General features: G+C 31.8%; 2 protein-coding genes across 4 annotated transcripts; one reads left to right on the top strand and one right to left on the bottom strand.

Moving 5' to 3' along the window:
- Nucleotides 1–1675: 1675 nt before the first annotated feature.
- LOC148230647 (calcineurin subunit B type 2) lies at nt 1676–17004 on the top strand. Of its 3 annotated transcripts, none has more exons than XM_088195769.1 (5): nt 1676–1935; nt 2024–2063; nt 7092–7151; nt 12744–13042; nt 16454–17004. In XM_088195769.1, exons 1-5 carry the CDS (start codon nt 1933–1935, stop codon nt 16622–16624), a joined length of 573 nt encoding a protein of 190 aa, XP_088051895.1. In that variant the 5' UTR covers nt 1676–1932; the 3' UTR covers nt 16625–17004. The 3 variants fall into 3 exon arrangements, with proteins under 3 accessions (XP_088051895.1, XP_088051896.1, XP_088051897.1); XM_088195770.1 differs by lacking the exon at nt 7092–7151 and adding an exon at nt 5716–5751; XM_088195771.1 differs by lacking the exon at nt 7092–7151.
- Nucleotides 17005–21993: 4989 nt separating this feature from the next.
- Nucleotides 21994–22958, bottom strand: mRpL14 (mitochondrial ribosomal protein L14). The gene is made up of 3 exons (XM_088195772.1): nt 22888–22958; nt 22623–22817; nt 21994–22559 (listed from the first exon to the last, which is right to left on the bottom strand). Exons 2-3 carry the CDS (start codon nt 22807–22809, stop codon nt 22291–22293), a joined length of 456 nt encoding a protein of 151 aa, XP_088051898.1. The 5' UTR covers nt 22810–22817; nt 22888–22958; the 3' UTR covers nt 21994–22290.
- Between the last annotated feature and the right edge of the window lie 2287 nt (nt 22959–25245).

Below are 25245 nucleotides of genomic sequence, written 5' to 3'. Positions count from 1 at the left end.
ATTAGAAACTTAAAAATTAAAACTAATAAGAGGATTAAGTTTTTTATACAACAAATTATGGCAATTAAAATTGATTAATTTGCAAAAAAAAATATTAAAATTGCCGTAAAATAAAAAATTTAATACGCAAAAACAATTAAACAACAATTTGTTAAAATAATTCCACAGTATTTGATCATCAAAATGCTAGATCATTTTTTCACTTCATAAGACTATAATAAATCGTTTCAGAACTGGCCGTAAAAATCGTGTAAATTTTTGTGTGAAAGAAAATAGCATTTTCGTTGTTTTTATAAAAATCTTTGAGCATTACCTTTTTATGACGACCGCGTTTTTAAAACGGTAAACCAGGACCGCCGAGAGAAAATCTGGTCCCGGTGCTTATTGTTGCTGCCCACCCTAAACATTTAAATGACATCTAAAATAGAATATTTAAAGACTAACAGTTTGCACAATTATGCATTTTATTGTATAAACTAAAATGAAAACCAGAAAATATAAATAAAAACAATTTCATATTGTTTTCACTGTTACCCATATAAAACTGTAAATCATAAACTAATAGATAAAGAAATGAAAATCCTACACTCCGAAACTCAAACTCTGCTGTAAAACAATTTTTACCTCTTTGTCTTAATATTTATTTTATTTATATCAAAAATAATATTGTATCGATTGATCGCTCGAATTTCGAATACAATTTTTTTCACAAAGCGATCTGGGCCTCATTTATGATCTACACATACACTTTTACCACTTTGCTAAATTTTAAAATATTTGAAAAAGAAAACGTATTTGCTGTATTATGGGAACTGACCGATCTATGATTCACCGTTCGTTTCATGCGAAGGATCTTTCCCTAAATTCAAGTCATAGAAATTAGGTAGAAATTAACAAGTTACAATTAATTTCTAAGAAATTTAGGTAAATGAAAATATACATATTTTTTGCATATAACGACTGTAAACAAATTTCAAATTATACTTTTTAAAATTTATAGATACATCATTTATTTTATCAAATATTACGACTTGGTCCCTTCTGAAGCCGGGTCTCGATTATTTGCATACTCTGTTTCGACGATTTTGGCTATCACACTAAGATAAGATATTCATATATAAAAGCTATCATGTGCACAAACACCGTATATAGAACGGCAATCGATGTTCTTATTCCCGCAAGTGCTTAACTCCATAAGAGCGGTACTAATTATAAGGTAAACTTTAATTACAATGGTATTGTCATATTTTTAATATTTTAATTGTGTATTATTCAATGAGAAAGGGGATATCTCTCTTAAAACGTCCTCGAAACAACGATACATAAAACATCCTTCAGTTTTGGTAAGTAGGTCAAATTTGCTTAACTATCGCACTACTTTTCACACCGAGAATGCATATAGCGCATTTGCGAACTTGCAAGATTGTAAGTATTAATTTTTAGTATTAATTTATTTATATGAATAGAATTGAGCAATACAGCAACCAAGATAATTATAATTTCATGATTTTTTTAAAAAGGGGGGTATTATTTTATTGAAATGTTGCAGCGATGCATAGTTTTATTAAAACGTATCGTTCATATCGTCGATTATTTATTCGCACGCGTCGTTTTGCAAGTCGATTGATGGGCGAAAAAGTTTCGGCTCCACTGACCCATATTGCGGATATAAATATTTTTGGCCATAACGCTTGGTTCACCGTGCACGTGCGAATATTGACGTTATCGTCGAATATAAGCGCGTTCAAACGGCTGCGGCGGCGTATTGCGCGTCGCGCCCGCCGATTTGTCATTTTTGGACGCTAATTGTGAATATTCGCGGGCGGCGCGTCGGGTGCCGGAAAGGGTCGCTCGCCATCTGTGTCCGTCGGTGTTCGTCCGTCGGCGGTCTTGTTGCGGGCGGCGGGCGTGCGCGAGCACCCCGACACAACCATGGTATGATACCTCCGTCGATCCGGACGAATTCGGCTCGTCGCCCCCCGGCTCATCGTCGCAACCAAAACCCGTGTCTTTCTGTTCGCAGGGCAATGAGACGTCGATCCCCATGGAGTTATGCTCCAACTGTACGTATTCGCCGAAGCCTCACCGCCTCCCTACGAAGCTCCGGCGCTCCGGAGACGACTCGCGCCAGCCCCTCTCTGCCCGCCCCTTCCCGCCGCGCCCGTCAAACGTCAAACTCGAATCGATTCGCGCGCTCACCTCGATCTTATTAATAACGCGCCGCAAAATCTTTCTCTAGCGAAAATAGCACGACTTCGGCCCACCTCGATTGTGTCCGGCGAGCGATCGAGACGATCGTCTCGCTGCAAAATATGTAACATTGATTTTTTCCATAGTCCGACGCGTTAGTGCCAGATTTAATAATTTAAAAAAAATCAATTATTTTTTTCCTATCAGAATCTTACACGACAGTGTTGCCATAATACATAATTAATTCAAACTGGAATAAATCACATTTTTTATTTTTTACTAATCGACGTTTATCCACAAAAGTCATTTTTTGTCGATTAGTAATTATTCAAAAGCGCCTCTCCAATGCATGTGTTTATATGGTAGTTTTCATACATATATTCGCTCAAATATACTGTCCACTACGTTTTGATTTTAGCAAATATATGAGCCGAGTATTTTATAATGTATTTTATGTCAATATTGCTGTAGCAATGAAATTGTACGCATAAACTGCAAAAATAGTGCATTTTAGATACATCAAAATGCTTATTTCACTCCATAATTAATAAAAGCGAAAGCGTACCATTTTATTAGCAATATTTCTCCAATCACACGTGTTTGTGAAAATCTTTCAGCCTTTACTTCCGGGTTACTTCCTTTAAAACTCATTTTATTGTGTATGTTTCATACATTTTGTATTTAATTCATTAGTATCAACCCAGTAATAAAAATATTTTCGACTATGTTTCTATTTTTGCCAATATATGTATATATAGGCTCAGTATTTTGTATTCCAATCTTTTTTACAGCAGTGATTAAAACAGAAGCTTCATCACATGTGCTTTTAGAAAAACTTCCAGCTTTTATACATTACTACTGAGTAAACCCTTTTAAATTTAAAACTAATATAATAATGTTTTTATTGTTTAGGATTAGAGTTTTGCTTAAAAATATTATCCACTTTATACTTTACCCCATATATTTATAGGCTCAGTATATATTATTGCCTTATAAAAATTGCTACTTCAAAATCCATAATTCACTTCATATTTGTCGGAAGCAATCGCTTCTTTCTCTACGTGCATTTAATACTTAAATTCCACATTATGTATATAAGTATATTTTTCATTAATATTATATTTAATTCATCATCCTAGTCATACATATTATTAAACTTATTAACCTATAAGGCATTTTGCTTTAAAGTATTATCCACTATATTTTTATTTTAGTCAATGTATATTGGCTCAGTATAATTTATTACCTTGTAAAGAAATTGAATTTTTGATACTTATTCAATACAAAATGCATATTTCACTTCATATTTGAGAGAAACACAAACAGTTTTTATCTATTTATTCTGAGAAACATATTTCTTATTTAATTAATACATAAATTTTAATTATGTGTTTATTGTCATTTGCTTAAAAATATTATCAATTATTTTTATTATAGCAAATATAATAAGCTTAGTATTTTATATTATATTTGAAGTAAATATTTCTATTGTTGATATTTCAAGTTTACGCTTTAAAAAATAGTGTTCCTTAAAACTAAAATGCTTTCCACTCCATAATAGATAAAATCAACGAAAACTTCCAGATGAATCTATATCTATTACTTCTGGATATCCCCTTTAAACATATTTTATAATATATTTTTGTACATTTTTAATGTAACTAGTTATCTAGTAATACGTTTAGTCAAACTTATGATCCTTATAGTCTTCAAATATTATCAAAAATAGTATTTTTTAATACCTTAAAAGTTAAAACTCCTCCATCACATGTGTTTTCGGGAAGTCAAAAAAAACGTCTAGACTATATCTATTTATTCTGAATAACCTCTTTTTATTTCATGTTTACTTAGTATGTATTTTTTTAAAGCCAATTTATAAGCTTACTTTTTTTATTTTTCTGAAGCACTATAACTTTTCGATTACACTAAAAACAAGATTTTTAGAACCCCAAGATATTTATTCCACTTTGTTAAGAAATTAAGAAAAACTTCCGGTTGACTAACCCATTTTTTGAATGCATCATATATTGTAATCCACAAGTAATACTTCTCAACATTTTTAAAATTACTAAATGCTAAAAATTTTGAGCCAATAAATTCCTTCTCTTTGTTTTTAATGTTTATTGATGCAGTGAAATTTTATGATTTCTTTGTAAAAAATAGTATTTTTTTGTACTTAAAAATGCTAATTCCACTTTATAAATTAGAGAAGCAGAAGCGCTATCATGTAAAAAAATTTAATTTATTTAAAATGTAATTTTAATGCTACCACAAATTCCAGTTTGACATACTTACTTGATAAATTTAAATTAAAATATATATTGTGCAATATTTTATACAAGATGTATTAGAAAATATTCATAAGCTTATTGAAATTCACGTTATCCTCTTTGACGCCACAGAGTTTCTAAGAGACAACTTTATTGTACAGCTAAAATATAAATAAAAGGCAACATATGTCTGCTCTCTGTCACCTTAAAACTTGATAAAAATTCCTGCTTTTAATGCAATATATTATTAGGTACATTATTATAAAGCATAAACCCAATTATGTTGCTTCAATCTCGTCAATTGTGCTATTTATTGATTCATTGAACAGGTGTCGTTTTCACAATAGATTCGCTACTACAATGCCGTATTGTAAAATATGCTTAATTCCCAATCTAAGCAATCAATAAAACGGGATAAACGATATATGATATAGAACTGGACTTATACTAAGTGAAATAAGTCTTGTCTCATAATTTTATCAGCTAAGACGTGATACATTTATAGAATTGAACAGTTTTTAAAGATAGCAATCAACAACTGGTAATATTTTCACTCTCACGTAAAGCAGTGCCAGAAGCCAATTAATTCTTTGTGTCAGATTTTTACAGAATAGAATCATTTTTCTCATAGTTGAAGAAATTTAGACTTCTTGCCACCGACATCAATCTATTTCTTGGCAATCAAAATCTAACTAATTTAGTTTTTCAAATATTGCACAATACTATGTTATATACCTATATAATAATAGATTTCAATATATCGCGAATCGGTTTGAGAATCATTATAAACCAAAACGTTTCCTTCATAAACTCCTTTTTTCCTACATGACCATATTTATTATTAATATTATTTCAATATACTTTAAATTGGATATTTTTATGTATATTTATTTAAAGATATGGTGTATGACAGAATGTTTTGAAATTTCTTGCTGTCACCATAGTTTATACATCTGGATAGAAGCCAATTATGCAACTCAGTCCATATATTTTACGCAGAAATTGTCTAGGAGTAAAACAGTCATTTGTTACAAAATCGTGCGATATACAATCAACACCGTGTGTTATACATATATTTAGACACATCACAATATAATTTAATTATTTTATTTTAACGACATTTAACTATTATACTAACCAAGCTACCACGATAGTTCGGTTTTTGTCGAGTTTTTTTTATTATGATTTAATTATCAACGTGTAGCATATCACTGAAAAACAAATGTGATCCGATGTTTTGTCATTTGTTTTTCAGCGAGACTGAATTGCATTGATTTGAAAGCGGAAAACTGTAAGTGACGGCGACTGTTCACTTTAAATACCTGAATGTTAGATGTGTATGGCTTACGGTTCTTGCCGCATGGACTGTGTTCTTTTTCCGAAATAATACGGCTGTCGTGATCGTCGCTTTTTACTTCATCATGTAACGACGACTCGATTTTATAGACGGAAAGGAAAATAGTTTATTGCGGATTAGCGTTTAGTTTGCATATTGGTGCATCGCAATATTAGATGTCTCACCTGACCACCTATAATGTGTTGAATGTATATACATTTATATATAATTAATTTATTGTAGTAGCTGTTACGTGATTATATATTATTCTTATATGATAATAAATTGCGATGAAAGTTATAGGCATATACAGGATTGGCCAAAAAATTGTTTTAAGATCTATTTTGCTAATAATTCACAACTCTAACGTAGACTTACGGCACTCTGAATTATTCTATCACATAGTTTATTATTTGAAGAAAAGTAATTGATATTATTTAATCACTTAAAACATTTTTTATTTGTAGTAAAATCAGTATTTTTTTATTATTGTTTGAAGAAATATTTTAGTCTGATAATAATTTGAATTTTTAGTGGTATAAGATATTGTACAATTTTCTTAAAATATTGCTTTGATTATGTTTTTACTAAAATTTCATAAAATAGAATAGGTTTAGATGAGTTAAAATAAAAGAATCGCACACAGGACTTTAAAATCATTAGTTGTAATGTCACAAATATGTTACAATAACCTAATATTGTACATATTTATTTCTCATTATTAAAATTGAATTTCTGAGTATAATATTATGTTTTAAAATTATAATATAACGAATCTGTAACAGCACCTATGTTGCTTATTTGATTAGCGTTGTAGGTTCATAATAGCAAAAATATCGTTGTTTATATTTATAGGTTTACGTTATAAATCTCAAAAACTGAATTAGCAAAATAAATTATATACTATATTTTAGCTCATCCTGTATATATTTATGTTTAGAAGTGAATGTTAATAATTTGTGTAGTAAATGGCAAACATGTTTTTTAACTTATCGGTTAAAATGCATATATAATTTTATTTATAAGTACAAAATCATTAGATGAACATTACAAGACAAGAGGAGCTCTTCACTACATATAATATATATGCCATCCGTGCGGTTTACTAACAATTTATATAGTTATCTATATAGTTTATTGGTATAATATGTGTCTCATATAAGTACAAGATCGTTCAAGAAAGTGTTTTTATTTATTATGATATACCGTGATTTCTTTCTCGAATGATCTTGAATGTAATATTATTTGTGAACTGGAAACACCTGTATTCATTGAAAATTTTTACTTCAATACAGATGGGAAAAATTCGCTATTGTATCAATCGAATTTGAGGGACGTCATCGAGTGGACAAAATGTAATTGTATTTTATTAAAAAAAATTAAAAGAAAAACAGCATAAGTAAAACACGAGCAAGTTGCCCTTGGTTATTTCAGCTTGTGCATATTGCGGCGCTGTACGCATACATAATTCCAATAATGCGTTTTGCATTGCTGTAGACGCCGGGCAGAAACATCTTTGTTTTTTATTTTATTTTATTTTTTATTTTATTCTTCATCTTTCTTATTTTCGATACTAAAAATTATTTTTTACATGATCACACTCTCGATGGCATGGTTTTTCAGAACCTTTTTCAGGTTTTATACATCGCATAACACTTGGGCTGCGATTGATTTTGATTTCATAGTGTATATTAGTCGCTCAAGCCGCAAATAACATTTTTTTTTGTTAGAATGTTTCTTGGCGGATGAGAGGTTTTTGCATGATTTTATAACCAAGTTCTTAGAGGCCGATCTAAATACACGACATAAATACATTCTGCTTGAGTTTTTTACATTCCAGTTTACAAATTTTCCATGTAACATTTTTTTTAGTGGGTTCAAATCAAAGGTCTGCGATTGAGAAGCAATGGCAAAAATAAGTTATGTTTTCAGACTTTTAGTTTTTTGTTAAAATATCAAATTGTGTCAATTTTAGAAAACCGAGATTTTGTAAGTACTTAACTAAAAATGTGATAATAGTTATATTAAAAGTTTAATCGTATTTTAATTAAAAATGTTATATAACGCATATTTAGAACAAAAGCGTTCTACTTTATGATTAATTAGATTGTTTTATATGAAGTAGCCAATCTTGATAGTATGAAGTAAAAAAAAATGTTTAACTGCTGCAAAAAATTCATTTATTTTTATTTAAAGTGCAGTTTTCGCCTTAATCATTTTGTCCATTTTTGTTGTAAAAAATATTTTCACTGAAAACTAAGTCTGTAATCCCTCTGTAAATATCCCCTGCCGCTCCTCTTCGATGGACCTAAACTTCTTTGAGTGTTCCGAATAAGAGGCAAATACGGCGAAGTACAGACTTTAGATCTTTGCAACCAATAAACCCATTTCTTGGCTTACGTTTTCGTAGGAAGTCATCAAAATCTGTTTCGGCGCGCTGCAAAAGTGCTTGGCATGCATTTAACATCAAAATATCATGGACAATGTGTTGTGCTGCCCCATGACCTATCTCTAGAAGTGATTTTCTTCACTATTACTACTCTGGATATTGTTGCATTTTCAACGTACAATGTCCTGGTCAAAAAGTTACTAAAGCCATTTCGGAATTTTCTAGTCCACTCGTACGCTCGCTGGAGTGGCAAACATACGTCACTATACTGAACATTCATTTTTCAATCATTTTCAGTGAGTTTCACACTTTACTACGAATGACACAGTGCTACTCCATAGTGCATGTTGCAAATTCCTTAGTGTCGCATGCCTGATTCGTACTGCAGCCAATTTACAGTATAATAGGACTGTTTTAAATTTCTATCACATTTTGAATGTTCTTGTTCGATTATCCCTCATATATAAACCATATTCAGGACAGGTGTTCCGAAAAAATGGCAAAAGGAGTACAGTGACTGTGTTCTTCCTATACGAGGAACTAATAGGCTCCCATAAAAAAATCTAAATGACGAATGGCAAACAGTTAAAAATATACAATAACACGGTAAATTGAGGACCCGTTACTTTATGTGTGAGCGATCCAAAGGAAAGATATCTCAACACACGCGCCTGATTCGTACGTATGTATTGCAAAAAAAATTCTAGTCCCCCAACTACACGCACCCAGATAGCACGTTCACAATTTACCGTGATATTGCGGAGTCTACTGTATATAAATGATTTACTTTACAAAAACACAATAGTCAGGTTTATTCTGTAAAGACAGATAAAAGAATAAAATGTATTCACATTACAATTAATTTATATATATCCCAGTTGCTTTGAAATATTAACTTTTAACGACACATTTGAGTCGGTAGATAAATATTTATATTCTCATAATTCAGAATATTTTTTTTTTATTAAAATAGTATTTTTAGTACAAATTATATTAGAAAACATAAGCTAGTTGCCATGTTCTTCCCTCAATCTATTTAATGCCATATAAAGCTTCTCAAATAAACGTGCAATTTTTATATTTGAACCCACCTGTATATTTTCTGTTTAATCTCATTATTTACTGAATAACGTCTTCCGCTAAGTAAAATTACTATGGGTGAAAAATATGCAATTATAATATTCTCGCTACTAATTGGTGAATCTACAAAGTGCCGCATCTGAAAATAGTTCTGATTCACCACGTCGGCTTTTTACGCCTGTTTTAACCAAATTCTCACATGTTTTTAACAACAAATAAATACCACAGTAAATTATGTATCATAATAACAAATAATATAGATAAGTGACGTATTTAGTATGCTTAAACAATGCAACAACAACAAAAGTATATTATATATCACACGCTCTACTAACGTTAAGGGTTGAACGTTTCACAATCTAACTTTTTGATATCTACACAAATTATTACATTAACTGTCATCATCTCGTTTCGATCATATTTAACCATGCTTACCATATAAATAATGCACGGTTGTTGCGAAAGGAGCATCATTCGACGGATATTTGCATGTTAATAACATCAGTATTCAGAACGAATATCATACGCAAGATTCGAGAATTGTTCGAGTTGCAAACTTACGCGTACGTAATGTATATGGTGTACGTGTACGGCAAACGGCTTAAGGGGAAAAAATTACTGAAACGTTAACATTGTTTTTGGTTGAATGACACACATTATACAATGCCGCATAAAGGCAGAAAATGCTTTTGAGAGCATGCACGAGATAAGATCTCGTTAGTTTTGGAATTAGACAAGTTCTTCTCATTATGTGTTGTAAAATTGTGATTTTTCACACTGTATAGAATACTTTATCTCATATTGTTAGATTTTGAATAAGGAAATGAATGATTCATGAAATGCTACGACATTTATGAAGAATAATATTAAAGAACCAAATTGTTAGGTATACAAATGAGCGTCTTTTTTATAAGTTGTCACTTTATTTCCATAATATAATATAGTATGTGATATCTAGAATCAATAACAGACTTCTCTACTGTGTATATATGCAAAAATGTAGAGATTAATCTTTTAACAATCGTTTCAAATGCAAACACGTTCCAATAATTTAATAACAAAACTCATAGAAATATTCACAGCCCTTTTATGGCCATGTTTGGATAATTCCAGACGTATACATATGTTAACATCGAATGAAGACATGATCATAACTAAATTTAAAAAAATATTTATCAAGAACTTTTTTATGAGTATTATATAAAAATGTAATAATAACCTCACCAACACTTCCACGAATCTCCTAAAAATTTTATACTATTTCAACCTTTTTTTTTCCCTTTAATTTCTTTTACTGTGAAAGTGTAAATAAAATTAAAAGTTTTCAGATCAAAGAAAAAATAGCTAAAACTCATTCATTCAAACAGATGGTTCTCAAAAATATTTCCTCTAAAATTTGTTAAATATGTGTCAGTTTAACTAAGTATAATTTGACATCTCTAAAGATTGATTGTTTCAATATAGACATCAATTTTGTAGACTTACCCTGACGTTGAAACACTACCATACATTTGTGTTTTAGTTTTGCAAATAGCGGTGATACTGTCTCATTATGTGTTTGTTATATTTCTACCGTAAAATAGACATCTAGTTTGTGTTGCACAGTTATGCTTAACAAAGACAACAAAACGAACACACTGACTTGTGGTTTTCACTCACAAACGTTAATCGTAAGGTTGTTTTAAACATAGTTGAAGATCAATTAGTGAAACATCAACACTTATCATTTGAATTAGTTGTTTGATTAGTTTGTTCTGTGTATATATTATATATATAAATAAAATATAAATGTATTCTATATTATAAAAAAAAATGTTTAGGACATTTTTGAATTGAATTTAAAAAAATGATATATGACGGAATTCATTTTTTTTATAATACATAAAGATAGATCATATGAATATTATTGCCGTTAACTAATCAATCAAGTAGTTTTAAATTATTTATTAATGCCTTAATCTATCTATATGTATTATGTGAACATATATTCAATATCATGTCAGAAATAATAACATCAAACAATGACTAACAACAGCAAAGGCACACTAGTGAAGTCTTGTAGAATTATTATGTAATCACCGTTAGTGTAATTATCTTGCAGATTTATTAACAAGGGTTCTTATAGATAGAATTGTAATAATTAGATAGATGTTTTACATTTCAATGTCACAAAAGTATTTGAAGTTTGATTATTTTAAATTATATGAGAGCTTGTTGTGCTAATTCTTTAATTTCAGTATTTTTTTTAAGGTACATGATAATGTTTAGAATAAAGAACAGTACGTCAACCCCTTGTTTGAAGTGAAGAATAAAGATTACTGTGGTCTATTTGATTATTTTAACCAAGTAATATACGCAAGTTATGACCATATTGTTTTGATGAAGTTTTCGCCCCAGTACAAATTAGCTATTCTATGTGAAACAACCTAATACGAAGTTGAGTCGAATGAAAACCTTAAATATTTTTTTCTCGTAATTTAATGAACGAAAATGGAACAAATAAATATTTTTTTACATAGTCTCATTGTATGATGAGATCTGTGTATTTCTTACTGGTAACAAAATGTTTCTCATGAATTGACATTGTTCAAAAATTACCTCTCGTTTATCCCAACTTTATCTTATAGATTATTACATGTAAAAAAATTTCAGAGGTACATTGCCATTATTCCGCTCTATTGCAACTATCTCAGGTAAAAATTATTTCTTAGTAGCCTCCTACTGCCTCAAGGTTCTGGCAGGTATCAATGTGTAACCGCAGAACATCATAGACGGTGAGAAGAATCCGCTTCAGAACTCGCATTATTTCAAAAATTTCTAGTCCATTTATACATTCGTGGGAGTAACATGCATGCATCACCATACTAAACTTTCATTTGTCGATGAATTTAAATTGATTCTACCCCTTTACTATATAAACAACGAATGACAAAACGCTGTTCTACTTTGGTGCATGTTGCAAGTGCACCGGCATTTTAAGCCACTACTGTGCTTTCGTGTTGCATGTCTGATTTGTACTGCCACCTGTCGGCAACTCTTCAAAATATATGTAACACTGCTGCCAATTTACAGAACAATAATTTAATTTTAATCGCACTCTTAAGGTTTTCATTAGACTCACCGTTGCGTAATATTACAATTTACGACATTATGAAAAAAATGAAGAAATTAATTTTCCATGTACCTAAGTTACAACACTTTTTCCATCATCAAACACTTTTGAGGCATCAGTTAAAAATCAATGTTTATTGTAACAATATTTGGTTGAATGAAAATCTCATGCGCATCGTAGTTAGGATTAATAAAAATCATCAGATTCATTGAAATCTATATATCATACGCATAATTAGTCGTAACGGTAATATATACGTACATATGTATATCTATAATACATGTATACGTGTATATACATATACGCTTGCATGTATCGCTTGAATTAATATTATAGAACCTGCGTTGTAACGATGTTTTGATACAGTTGATGCTGACGAAATACGGCGTCTCGGCAAACGGTTTCGCAAGTTGGACCTCGACAACTCGGGGGCACTGTCCATCGACGAGTTTATGTCATTGCCGGAGCTGCAGCAGAATCCACTGGTGCAGCGCGTCATCGACATATTCGACGCGGACGGCAACGGTGAGGTGGACTTCAAGGAGTTTATCCAGGGCGTGTCACAGTTCAGCGTCAAAGGCGACAAACTGTCCAAGCTGAGATTCGCCTTTAGAATCTACGACATGGACAACGATGGATTCATATCTAATGGTGAACTCTTCCAAGTGAGTGCTTACTATTTTAATTACAGTGCTTTAAAAATGCAGTGCAAAGATAAAAACTACTGCTACTCCATCTCGTTGATTATCACTCTCTTCTTTCGCAATCGTTGACAGTTCCGACGACAACTAGCTGCTTTAAAAGTCCAAAGAACTCTTCTAACACATTTTCAATATTTGGAGTATTCTCCGTCACCACTTTTCGAAGACATTGATTCGTCATCTTACACTTTTTCGTGTCAACTTCAAAGAGAAATATAGATAAAATTGAAGACCTCTTGTTGACATATTCGTAGGTGTTAGATCTGGAAGTTTCGTCTATTCGAGGAATTTATCTGTTTATTTCTAGTCTGTAGTGGAGTGTTATGATTATTTTTGTTTAGTTTGACTGTCAATAATGTGAATTTGGCTGAAGAAAGATCAGAGATTACCATGTATCTAGACACCACAATTTTTATTCTCGAAAGTTTTCTTCTTGATGTTGAATAGCATCAGCAGGAGAATTCATCTTTATCATACGCCCTTTTATTTTGCAATTTTGAAGTCATCAATCTTCATTCCTACTGTTTCAAAGTTGTTTATGATTAGGTTTTTATGAGAGATTATCTCCATTATGCTCTTTTGCTGTTTATTTCAAACCTTTTTAATCAAAGTGGTGCACGTATTTATTTTTATAGCTTTCATTCATAAATTATTACTGAATTCGCAGGATTTTTAAAATAGATATGTATGTTCTTGCTGTAGTCTGAGTTACATAGTCTCCCAAGTCGTTTAGTAGATCAGATTAAACTATTTGGATTCGAGTGATTGCTTAGTCAAATCTGGTCTGATATGGAAGTGGAAGCTGGTGCTTTCTCGCGCCTCTAAGTATCTCTATTGATAATTCGCATAGCTTTGCTTGGTGCAGATTTGGCATAATTCTCATGTATTCGGAGTCGTAAAGTTGTAGAAGTCTAAAATGTCAAAATTCCTAACAGAAATGTGTTCAGTATTTGTATACCCTTTGATAATTAGGGAAAGTCCAACGCCATTCCGTTCATAAGATAATTCAGGGTGGAAACAGACTATTTGTTATTGTCTAATAAATACCTAGTTAGCTTATCTGCGTACGGTGATTCAAAAATCAGTAGATTCAGCAATCATGTAATTTAATGGCATGAGGGTATCTTTTGGCGGAGATATGCAATATATTTTTTGGTGAAGATTGATCCAAACCATTACTTTGAATTTCTGATGTAATAACTATTGAATATGGCCTGAAAAATCATTCAATGAAATACTATGAATCTTAATGAATACTATGAATTAAAAAAAATGACATCCCTGATTCTAAACCAGAATTTCTCAGATTATCTCTCAAGAAAATCTAAAAAAACGTTACGAATCTAGATAAAAATATTTTTTAAATATGTCATTTCAGTAAAATCATATCGGAATACATTTTCACTAATAAATATACATTTTTTCCAGTAAAAATGTAATTTATCTGGCAGGTGCTAGTAAAATTATATGCTTTCAACTTTTACATATGTAGTAATATATACATACTTATTATTATTATTTATTTACATACGATGTACAAATACTACAACGATGGTGTATTTTTGGTAAAGTTATATTTTCACTAGTATATTTCAAATACATTTTCACCAGTAGATACATATTTCTACTAACGAAAATATAATTTATCTGATAGGCGCTTATATGCTGTTCTAAAATTTCTATGAAACTCAATTTGACAGTTGCAAAACGTCCATTTGCTGTTCAAACCAAAACCTAACCCAATGAAAGTTCTATAACAAATTATAGTTATGTAGAAATTTCATTAGATCAAGTTCAAAGTACAAACTAAACCACTCATCTCTCAGGGGAAAATAAGCTGAAGAAGTACAGACAGTACATTGCTCCATAGTTAGTCTGCATTTTGATAATAAGCTATGTTGTAAAAATATTATAGCTATCCTTGCCGATATTACTATGGACTTCTGATATGAGAGTATTGGTTAAAGTATATTTAACCCGAATTTTTGTCAAAAGGAGGGCTCAAAAACAATTATCCCTTCTCAGAAGTAAAAAATTCACGTCAAAAGCAATAAAATCGTGTCGCCGCCGTCGCAGTAAGAACGTTCGGTAATGAGCGTTCCTGATGGCGGTTTAGATATGCTTCATTCGATTCTCACTTTTAATTGTAAGTAATAAAATATTGTTATAAAAAGTTTTAATATGTATTTAACCAAGTGTTATCACTGCGATAGTGCGATTTTATTGCTTTTGAAGTAAATTCCAAACAAAAGTCCCCCTTAAATTTGGCCAAAAAAATGCATGTCATTTAATGAAATACTAAAAAAGGTATTCAGAATCGATCCATTACGCCTCCAGCCCAAAAACTGTCTAAACTACCACTTGTTGCGAATAAATAGGCACTTCAATAGTTGCACTTGGATTTTCAGAGCTCTTTATGCAACAGTTATGCTTTTTTTGATAGCCAGAAAAGTGGGGAAATGAGTCTTGTCGCTAATAATACTTAAAAAAGTCGTAGTCGTCTTCATGTATTTCCAACACCCAATCAACGAAGCAACATCGTTGCCTAAGATCTGTGGGCTTTAATTCTTGCACCAATTGAACTTTATAAGCCTTCGTTTAAGTGCTTAATTTCTGTGCAACACTGCAACATTTTCAGCTGGTGTCAGCCAACAACTCAGTAATAACTGTTTGCAGCTTGAAACAAATGGTTATTAATTTCAAAAAATATTCGCTAAATCGTAGCAGAAAACCTGGATTTTTATTAGTAAGGCATCAAGAATTTAAAAAAATTGAGAAGTTAAAGCATATGTAAGAACTTCTTTCACAATTAATTTTTAGCAAAGGATTGAGAGTACAAGTAATTTTACTAATAGGGAAATCCGATACCTGTGAAATATTCCCATAATGATAAATTCCTTTTTACAGCTAGCTAAATTTAAATAAGTGAGAGCGGATTCCTCAACATCCTCTTGCGGCTCTATTTGTAACCTTATCTCTGACTCCATATTCACGTCAATCCATAATTCCTCCTATGACAAAGTCATGACAGTGAAATTTACTCTGCCTTTAAGACTTCGATTAGACCTTCCAACTTCTATTAGACATCTCTGTGTAAAAGTCAAACATTCGGAGTTTTCTACAGAAGTAATATTATTTTTTTGGACCTACCTGTATATTTGTGGTAATTCTTAATAAATTGTTACCATATATAATTAAAAACGAAATTATCTTCTTTATAATTACAATAGCATATGTTATCTTATCTGTGTGTTCAAAATGTAAACGTAAAAAACTTGCTTTACAAATCTCAACTTACATAACGAGTTCTGTTTGACTCGTGCAAATAATATAAAAATAGTAGAAGCTAATTGTTATGTCTCTTTTATATTTCAGGTACTTAAAATGATGGTCGGCAATAACTTGAAAGATACACAATTACAACAGATCGTAGACAAGACCATCCTGTTCGCCGACAAAGACGAAGACGGCAAAATATCTTTCGACGAGTTCTGTTCCGTCGTCGGTAACACAGATATCCACAAGAAAATGGTGGTGGACGTTTAATTCTGCTGATCTTTGTCAATTGTTTTTATTTTATGTTTTTTTTAATGATATCTTTAACTATATGTATAAAATTGTTATCTAGTCATTGGCATTGTGGGGTAAATAGCTGTAAGAATGCCATTTCGCTAACTTTATTGTGTTCTCTGAAACATGGCAATACTTTATATTGTTAATGTTTTTTTTTAATTTCAACCTTGTTTTTAGTCTAGTGCAATTTTTTATTATGTATCGTTGTAACATCGCTGATGTACTAACAAAATGATTTTTTTTTTAAAACTAATCACGGTTATTACGTTTGATTTGTTGCAAATGAAATTATTTATATCTACTTTATATATTGTAAATATAATTAAATAAATCTATCAAATGAGTACCTCGTCGTTAAGATTGTTAGATTTATTATATATGGAAGTTATCAAATTGAAATGCCTATATCAAAAAATATATATATGTATTACAATAATATATTCATGCACATGCATAAATACATACATACACGTGAATCTTCCGAGGCCTGCCTTTTACACGTCTGCTTTGTGTTATTTACCCTACATCGCCAATAGACGATCGGATCTTTTGCTTCAAGTTTTTCATGTTTGTCACTATGAACCATGATGATGTATCACTTGGGCTTGGTCTCGGTTGTATTGAATCGATTGTGCCATGATTGCGATTAATCAAAAAAGTTTCTAAATCAATTTTTTAACGTTTTAATTGAATATATAGTACCTAATGAATAAAATACGTATATACACGGACGTGTATATATGTATATTTATATACACGGAGCCACGGCCATGTACTTTTTAGCTATTATATTGAAAAAAATCGTTTTTTCTCATCGCGGCGTGGCTCTGCATATACATATATGATACATAAATATAGAATACGAAAATCTGCACATTACAAATAATTGCAAATAAAGCAATACTTTTTCTACTGTAGTGGATATGAACACGTTTATTTTTATTTATGCAAAGACAAGTTTTTACAATATATATATATATAAAATATATATAAATTTAAAAAATAATAGATGTTATAATTACTCTAATAATGTAAATTGAATCATTAGTCTCGGTATAAAAGTCTAATTAAAAATAAAATAAAAACAGGTCTGTATATATACATTTGTGTCGTATATATAAAAATGTCGTACTTCCGCTTCAAAAGTGACAACTCAAACAATACTATAGTCTATTTATTTTCAAGAGTCAGTGCGCAAGAACTTTGTTTAACGCGTAATCATAACATGCTTTTAAATTTCTGCCCTGTGATTGGTCGTTCGCCGTAAGATCAATCGTTTCATTGAGAACGACCAAGCGCAAGGCAGAAATTTAAGAGCACATTTTGATTACGCGTTAAACAATGTTCTTGCGCACTGACTCTTGAAAATAAATAGACTATACTTATTATGTTACTAGTTATTGAATTTACATGAACAGTATAATAGTTCTAAATTAACATTTTTACTTGAGGAATCGAGTATAAAATTTTAATTGTCACTAATTATGACTATTTATATCATATTTTACGTAATATTTGAGTTGTCACTATTCAATTAATGTGTAGCTAAATTTATTTATAATTTTTAAAATAACATTTTACTTGTGTCACTTAAACTGTCATTGCATTGTGTCACTATTGTCTTATGACATTGTACTGTTATCAAACTTATTGTTAAATTTACATGAACGTAATAGATTGAAAGTGGCATATTTACTTGTGTCACTATTAAAGCGGGAGTGCGATAACGTGAATTCAAAAATACACATGCCGTATATTAGAAATACTGATCGTTTTTAGAAATATGTTTTAACTTTCAATATATTCCATGACAATATCTCGCAAATCTGACGTCTCTCCAATATAAGAAAGGATACATAAGTAATATTTATATATACATATATTGAATAATCGGCGTAAATGTGAAAGTACATATATACACTTTGGCGTTTTTATAATATGTAAATATTGCCTTCAATGCCTGAGATTTACACTTTTTGTACCTTTCTTTTTCGATGCACTTTTATTATCGACTATGAAACGTTGCACCGAAGTTTTTATTAAAAATTTTCAATAAAATATATATATATATATTTATATGTATGTATATATATTTATATACGTGTGTATATATATATGTATATACAGTTTTTCGATTCCATCGCGACGGATGCGAACTTTTTTTTGCTTTGAATGTGTGCACTTGCGACATGAGTGCACCGATTAATCATACTATTAATACAAGAATTAATGTTTAAAAAAAACTAAATTTATAATAATTATTATTATTATTATTAAAAAAAATACAAAAAAAAAGTGTTTGTCGTTTTGCCATTAAAATATTTCATCATATTATTAATTGTACGAGTTGTCACAAATTCTGCCGTGAGTTTCGCTGTTCGTCATTTTTTTTCATTTATCGCTTTTATTTTACTATTATTTGTAATGCGGCAGAGCATTATCAAATTACTTAGTTAGATTATTATATATACATGTGTATTATATTTATCAGTGGAGGTGCGTCCATATAAGTTATGGAGCGCCGCTTTCTCTATTTTTATTTCCCATCAATTTGTGATGGAAATAATTGGTAAACCGTTTTGCTTTAACCCTGTGCCATAACGCGAGCTAGCGACCTTGTTCAGCAGTTGGGAGCGGTTGCAGTGAGTAATTTGGTGGGAATCGGCGTTTTCGATACGAATATCTCTCGACTGTAAAGGGTTGCGATATGAACACCGAGGGTTACGATATTTCCCCTGCAGCTTCCCTCAAGTCACAAGTCGCGCACCGCCACTGATATACGAATAGCTAGAAACTGGCTGATCCACAGTGTTCTGTTTTGTATGCAAAAAAAATATTGTACTGCATATCGGAAATTTTACGCCTTCGTCCAGAAACAGGCACTGTCGAAAGCCGACAAATCAAAGATCTGTTGCACGAATTGTGATGTATATTTAACAAATATTGTTTTATCGTTTGAAAAAAACTATTCACGATCAAATATTATTATATTATGTACATTTTAGAAAATTGTGTATGTCCTTTTTCTAAAAGCTACGAGTAATTTTTAAAACAACACCTTTATATGATTAAATTAAATTGAAACGTCAGCAATGCTGATTGTACAATGTAAGTTATTTATATATAAATTTATATATTACACTACAACTGAACGTGTTAATCGGATCATTTGTAAACTTCTTACTTTAAAATATCACAAAATCAATATTGGTTTATTTTATGATTTTTATATATATTATCAAATTAGGGGCTTCTTCGTCATAATCACTTACTATTGACCAATGTTTCACAAGGTATATTCCTGCGATGGTCATGGTTTACGATTGCCAATCACAGATCGTGACCATGGCAGGAATATAACTGCCGAAACGACGATTACGAAGAAACCCCTAATTTAATTAAAAATGTTTTTTTTAATGGAGTGATTACATATAGGTTTTATATCAACGCTTTTCTTATATTGTTGATTTTATTGTTAAATATACTATTTATTTCATATATTTTGGATAAAAAATGCTTCATTGACTTTTACTATTATAATTTAATTTAAAAACTTTACCAAGCATTTATGTTTTTATATTGCTCATATTTTGTTTTTAATAGTCTAGTTTGGTTCATTTTTTTAAATCTTAAGATTAAGATCAGCAAAGGATTTGAATATTTAATGATTAAAAATATCTTATGAAGTGGTACTTAAAATAATGTATGTAATCTTATATATATAGCTATAAAAATATATTAAAAAACCAGCAGCATTTTAAATATTTTTTCAAGTAAATCAGATGTACTTTTATAAAGTAAAATCTCTTCTAATGAATATCCAAAATATATGAAATATTTTTAAAAAGTTTTTTGTTATCCTTACTTTTAATAAAACAACCTATTACTGATTCTATGAGACTTTAAAGTAAGATATTTATTATTGTAACAAATAATCAAATTTACATGGTCGAATATAGTGTATTACGGTGTTTTATGAAAATATCCTTTTTAGACAAATTGTATTTTGCAGTTTTACTGTATATTTAAGGTTGTCCCTTATCATTTTAAAAAACAGTATGTTAATTTTTTTAATTGTTATTCCTTATATATATATTCGTCGGTAGAGTTTTATAATTATATATATCAAAATATCCCTTTTTCATAAATCTCGTTTGTCTATTTATTGAGATTTTATTAATGAAAAATTATTCATTACGAATATTGTACTTAATAGGTAGTCGGTCTGACTAAAATATATATATTATTAAATCCTTCTTTTATTGATCGCTTAGTGTCTCCTTTCAAAACTGATTAGTGTTCGCTTCATACAAGATGTAAAAGAATTATATATAAATATATATATATATATATAATGACGTAAGATAAGTAAATTGTGGCTACTCGATGATATATTTTTGCATGTTATGCACAAATCTGGCGCTCGACGTCACTTGTTAATAATCAGTCCTGTTCCTGTTGTACAAAGAGGAAGTCTTATTAAAAAAATATCGTATTTTAATGTAAGCTCTGACGAGCGTATTGTGATACAAAAGGTAGAGTTGGGACGCGAAAATATACACTTACACGTATTCGCTAGTAAATCAAAAATGAATCAAAAATTAGCATTTCGACTCTATCTTAATTTGCAGGACTGAGACCCCTCCCTTCCCATCTAATGAATATCCTCGCAGTCAATCACAAGGTTCAAACGATTTGTTACATTGTTCCAATAGGACTCCGGCAGTGTCTGTACATTTTTATTGTTGAACGTTCTATTTATACATATAAATATATATTGTTAATATCTAGAAGCATATTATGTACACTTTACAAAAGACTGTCACCGTTTGTTACGTGTTTGGCTGTCTCTATTATGTCATTGATTACGTATCGGCTTGTGCAAATTTTTTTACATCATGATTAGCTGTTGTGTCAATAATATTTCGTTTTCGTCATTTGGTGCGAATGTATATTTATTATCAACGGTATCGGATATGATTAATTGGCCCTCGATTATTTTTCACCGTCGAACAATATATATTCGCGAAATTTCATTGATGGCCAATTTATGCGTATAATAAATTGCAGTTTGTTAAGCTTCAACGTGTCACCACTGACACTCAATTCTAAATCTTTAAGGCTCCATACGCCCGAGAGTATGCGTTTTATCTGAAGTTCTAACTAAATTTGTATACATATAATATATATGGAGTTGAATCAGGATCGTGTGTTGCAATTTCTTTTTTTGTGTGAATCTTAACTGAGCGATTTTAATGAGAGAAATGAATTATTTCATCAAATTTTTCTTCTACTGTACAATTTTCCATTTTTGCATGTAAAAAATCTTAATAAATGACTTCTTAATTAAATGTATTTCTTTTATTCAACTACCATTACACATATAAAATCTTATATCTACTTAACTAAAACGTCATTGGGAACAACTTGGAATAAGCTCATAATCTATCTATTCTATTTTGAGTTAGAAGCAAAAATAAAAACTAGAACAAATATAAATAAAACAGTATTACCTTCAGCGATTTGATTATGATGTTTTAGTAGTTCAATATTTATTTACCACCATTTTCAAAAATACATTTAAAGTTAATAAAACATGAAAATTTTAAGCTATCCCAATATGTTCCTCTTTATATACATTAAACAAATTTACTGGCTATTGACAACAATTTGGTATAATCGGCTCCTTTCGAGTGTGTTTTTTCTTTCAGGATCGTTCTCAATATCGTCGGGATCGGTACATGGATTCGAGTACCCAAAGGCGTTCCGTTATCGTCAATTAAAACCACATTATTGCTATCGAATTGAGGTACTCGAGGACGTTGCACTTCTCTCAGACCGACCAATATGCCTTTTTTCTTCTGACCTCTAATTGCAACCAAAACTATGTCTCCTAAATATCCAATGCCTAAAAAACTACTTCATTAGTCATAAATAAATTAAAATAACTATTATATACTTTTAAACGGACCTTTCTTATTATATACGTGAATGGTTTTTGGAGGTCTTCCTTCGGCCATGGCTCTTTTGCCAATGTCAGAGTTATCCACGACTCTTAATCTCGACAAAAGTCTGATTCTATTGCATACTGAAGTGGTGTGAAATCCTCTTGCCATAGGACTCAAATTCGTCAGCTTTGAAAACATTGCGCCGAACATTTTTTAACCTAAAATGAATTAGAAAAATATATTTTCATGTTTTCTATAAAATTAAATTAAAATAAAAACATGTATAACCTATTTTAAAGTATATTTTCTTTAACGTTGTATTTTATAACCTATACGTCAAAAGTGGTGTTCGTAAATCTGGCAGCACTGGGGTCGTAGCACCTGAATATTTGGGCATGTATATTTTTTTAAATAAGTTTAAAATAATTTAATTGAAATGCTTATAAAAATAACAGTTATTTCGTTTTCTCGCTCCTATACTACATTACTACAATTATTACATATACTTTATCTATATATGGATTATTTACCATATCAAGTTAATTAAAATAATTAAAAGGTATTAAACTATTTAAAACTTTATGTTTTGTACTTGTACCACCAGTTTCAAAGGGGGAGCATGGGGGCAATGTCCACGTGTCCCCCCGCCTCTCCCCACCAAATCAGAATTTACGCTCAAAAATATGTACACATTTAAAATTGAAATGTTTTAACTGGTTCGATTGTGGACAGTTAGTCACTATGGGGGCCAATATAGATTTGTTATGGCCAAAACTGGTCGGCGCAGAAGTAGCGGTGTTGTGACGGCTCTCCCTCTCTTCCGGCAAGCTTGTAAGGGTTCGGACGCGTGCCGTCGCGCGTCCGCCCCATTTTTGTAATGTAAACCGTAACCTTAAATAAATATACTACTGCAGCGGCTCAATCTGTGTCTCATTGCCACCCGCCATCATCACGGCCCCTAAACTGTTGACGCCGACGTGATTCTGAGCACACATATGGAGTCAGACGAAAAATGGCAGACACAGACGCCGCTGCAGTACAAAAAGCCGAGCCGCTGCAAACCCACTTGCTGCCACCCCGCCGGAGCTTCCCTGGATCCGGACTCGAGCTGGCGGACCACCAAGACGATGGGCCTGCGCCTCCGACCATGAGCCGCCATCGTCAGCCGCCGCCGCCGACCACGTGACCCAAGAAGCATCCGGCGCCACCACGCGCCTCCAGCGAGAAGCCACCGAAGTGCTGCCGTAGACCAGGCTCGAGTGGACCACGCGTGACCCGTCACGCACCCGTAGGGCTACGCCCCCGCGACTCCGAGCTCGAACCGCATGTTCGGGGCCCGTCACGCGCGCGCCCTGTGTAGCTGCACCGACGCACCACAGGGCCCCGAAAGGTGCTCCCGGACATGCCCGTTCTTCTCGCGCCCCCTGGAGCCCTACGCGCCGCCCGGGTCTACGCGTGTTCCACTCGGCTTGGAGCGAAGCACGCCGCGCGTCACTGGAGGCCGCGCCGCCACACCATGCGTCACGACTTTGCTACTTTTGCGCCGCCAGCATTTAATTCAACAGCAGCGCCAAGGCCCCCATACCTCCCCCTGGTTATAGTTCGCAATTGTAAATTGCTAGGGCCGGAGCCGTATGGGGGCCAATATAGATTTGTTATGGCCAAAACTGGTCGGCGCAGAAGTAGCGGTGTTGTGACGGCTCTCCCTCTCTTCCGGCAAGCTTGTAAGGGTTCGGACGCGTGCCGTCGCGCGTCCGCCCCATTTTTGTAATGTAAACCGTAACCTTAAATAAATATACTACTGCAGCGGCTCAATCTGTGTCTCATTGCCACCCGCCATCATCACGGCCCCTAAAGTCACCAATGCGTAATAATAGTGGGCGCTCTCTCAGAAATTTAGCCGCAGTGAGAAAAAGTGTTACTGAAAACCCAAATAATGGGGACTAACCTAACCTAACCTAACAAGCGGAATAGTAGCAAATTATTCTATGGATTATCCCATTTAATTAATTGTAATTAGCTTATATTGATTGCAGACAACAATACTAGTTTTTAATAAGCAATAAAGATATTAATGATTTCCAGACATTGGACTATGTCTTAAAACTAACTTGTTTGTACGTATTGCTTGGTTTACCCCATTGTAACGCATTGGGCTCACGCCTGTCATATAATATCAGAAGAGAAGAAATATATGACTGGTTGTTATTATTAGTAGGCATTACGTTTAACATCTTGATTATGAATTAACAGCAATATCACTGAAAACTATTTAAGCTCTCAAAACTTTTTTCATCATATAGCAAATGCCTTTTTATAATTGTTTCTATACTATAACTATTTTACTTCTTTCTTACGCATGCGAACTTAACTTACTTAAAATGGTTCTAATATTTTCATTTTGTCTTCTATTTAACTTTTGTGTGGGCTAACACACGTCCGCGCAGTACGTAGTCTAGTAGTATAGGAAAGTCCGAATAAGAGTTTCTCCACTCTATTTGGTTTATAATCAGCATGTCCCATATAAAACAGAACAATAACAAAAATTCTCCCGAAAATATATTTTATATTTTGGCGGACGGATGGTGATGGGTAGAAATTACTCACAGATTGATATTACTTATTTAAAACTATATAGTTTACATG

Source organism: Plectrocnemia conspersa, unplaced genomic scaffold (genome assembly GCF_051122295.1).
Source record: "Plectrocnemia conspersa isolate PC_06_02 unplaced genomic scaffold, ASM5112229v1 ptg000010l, whole genome shotgun sequence".
Taxonomy (NCBI): domain Eukaryota; kingdom Metazoa; phylum Arthropoda; class Insecta; order Trichoptera; family Polycentropodidae; genus Plectrocnemia; species Plectrocnemia conspersa.
Note: the sequence above shows the minus strand (reverse complement) of the source record. Positions and strands in the feature narration are given on the sequence as shown.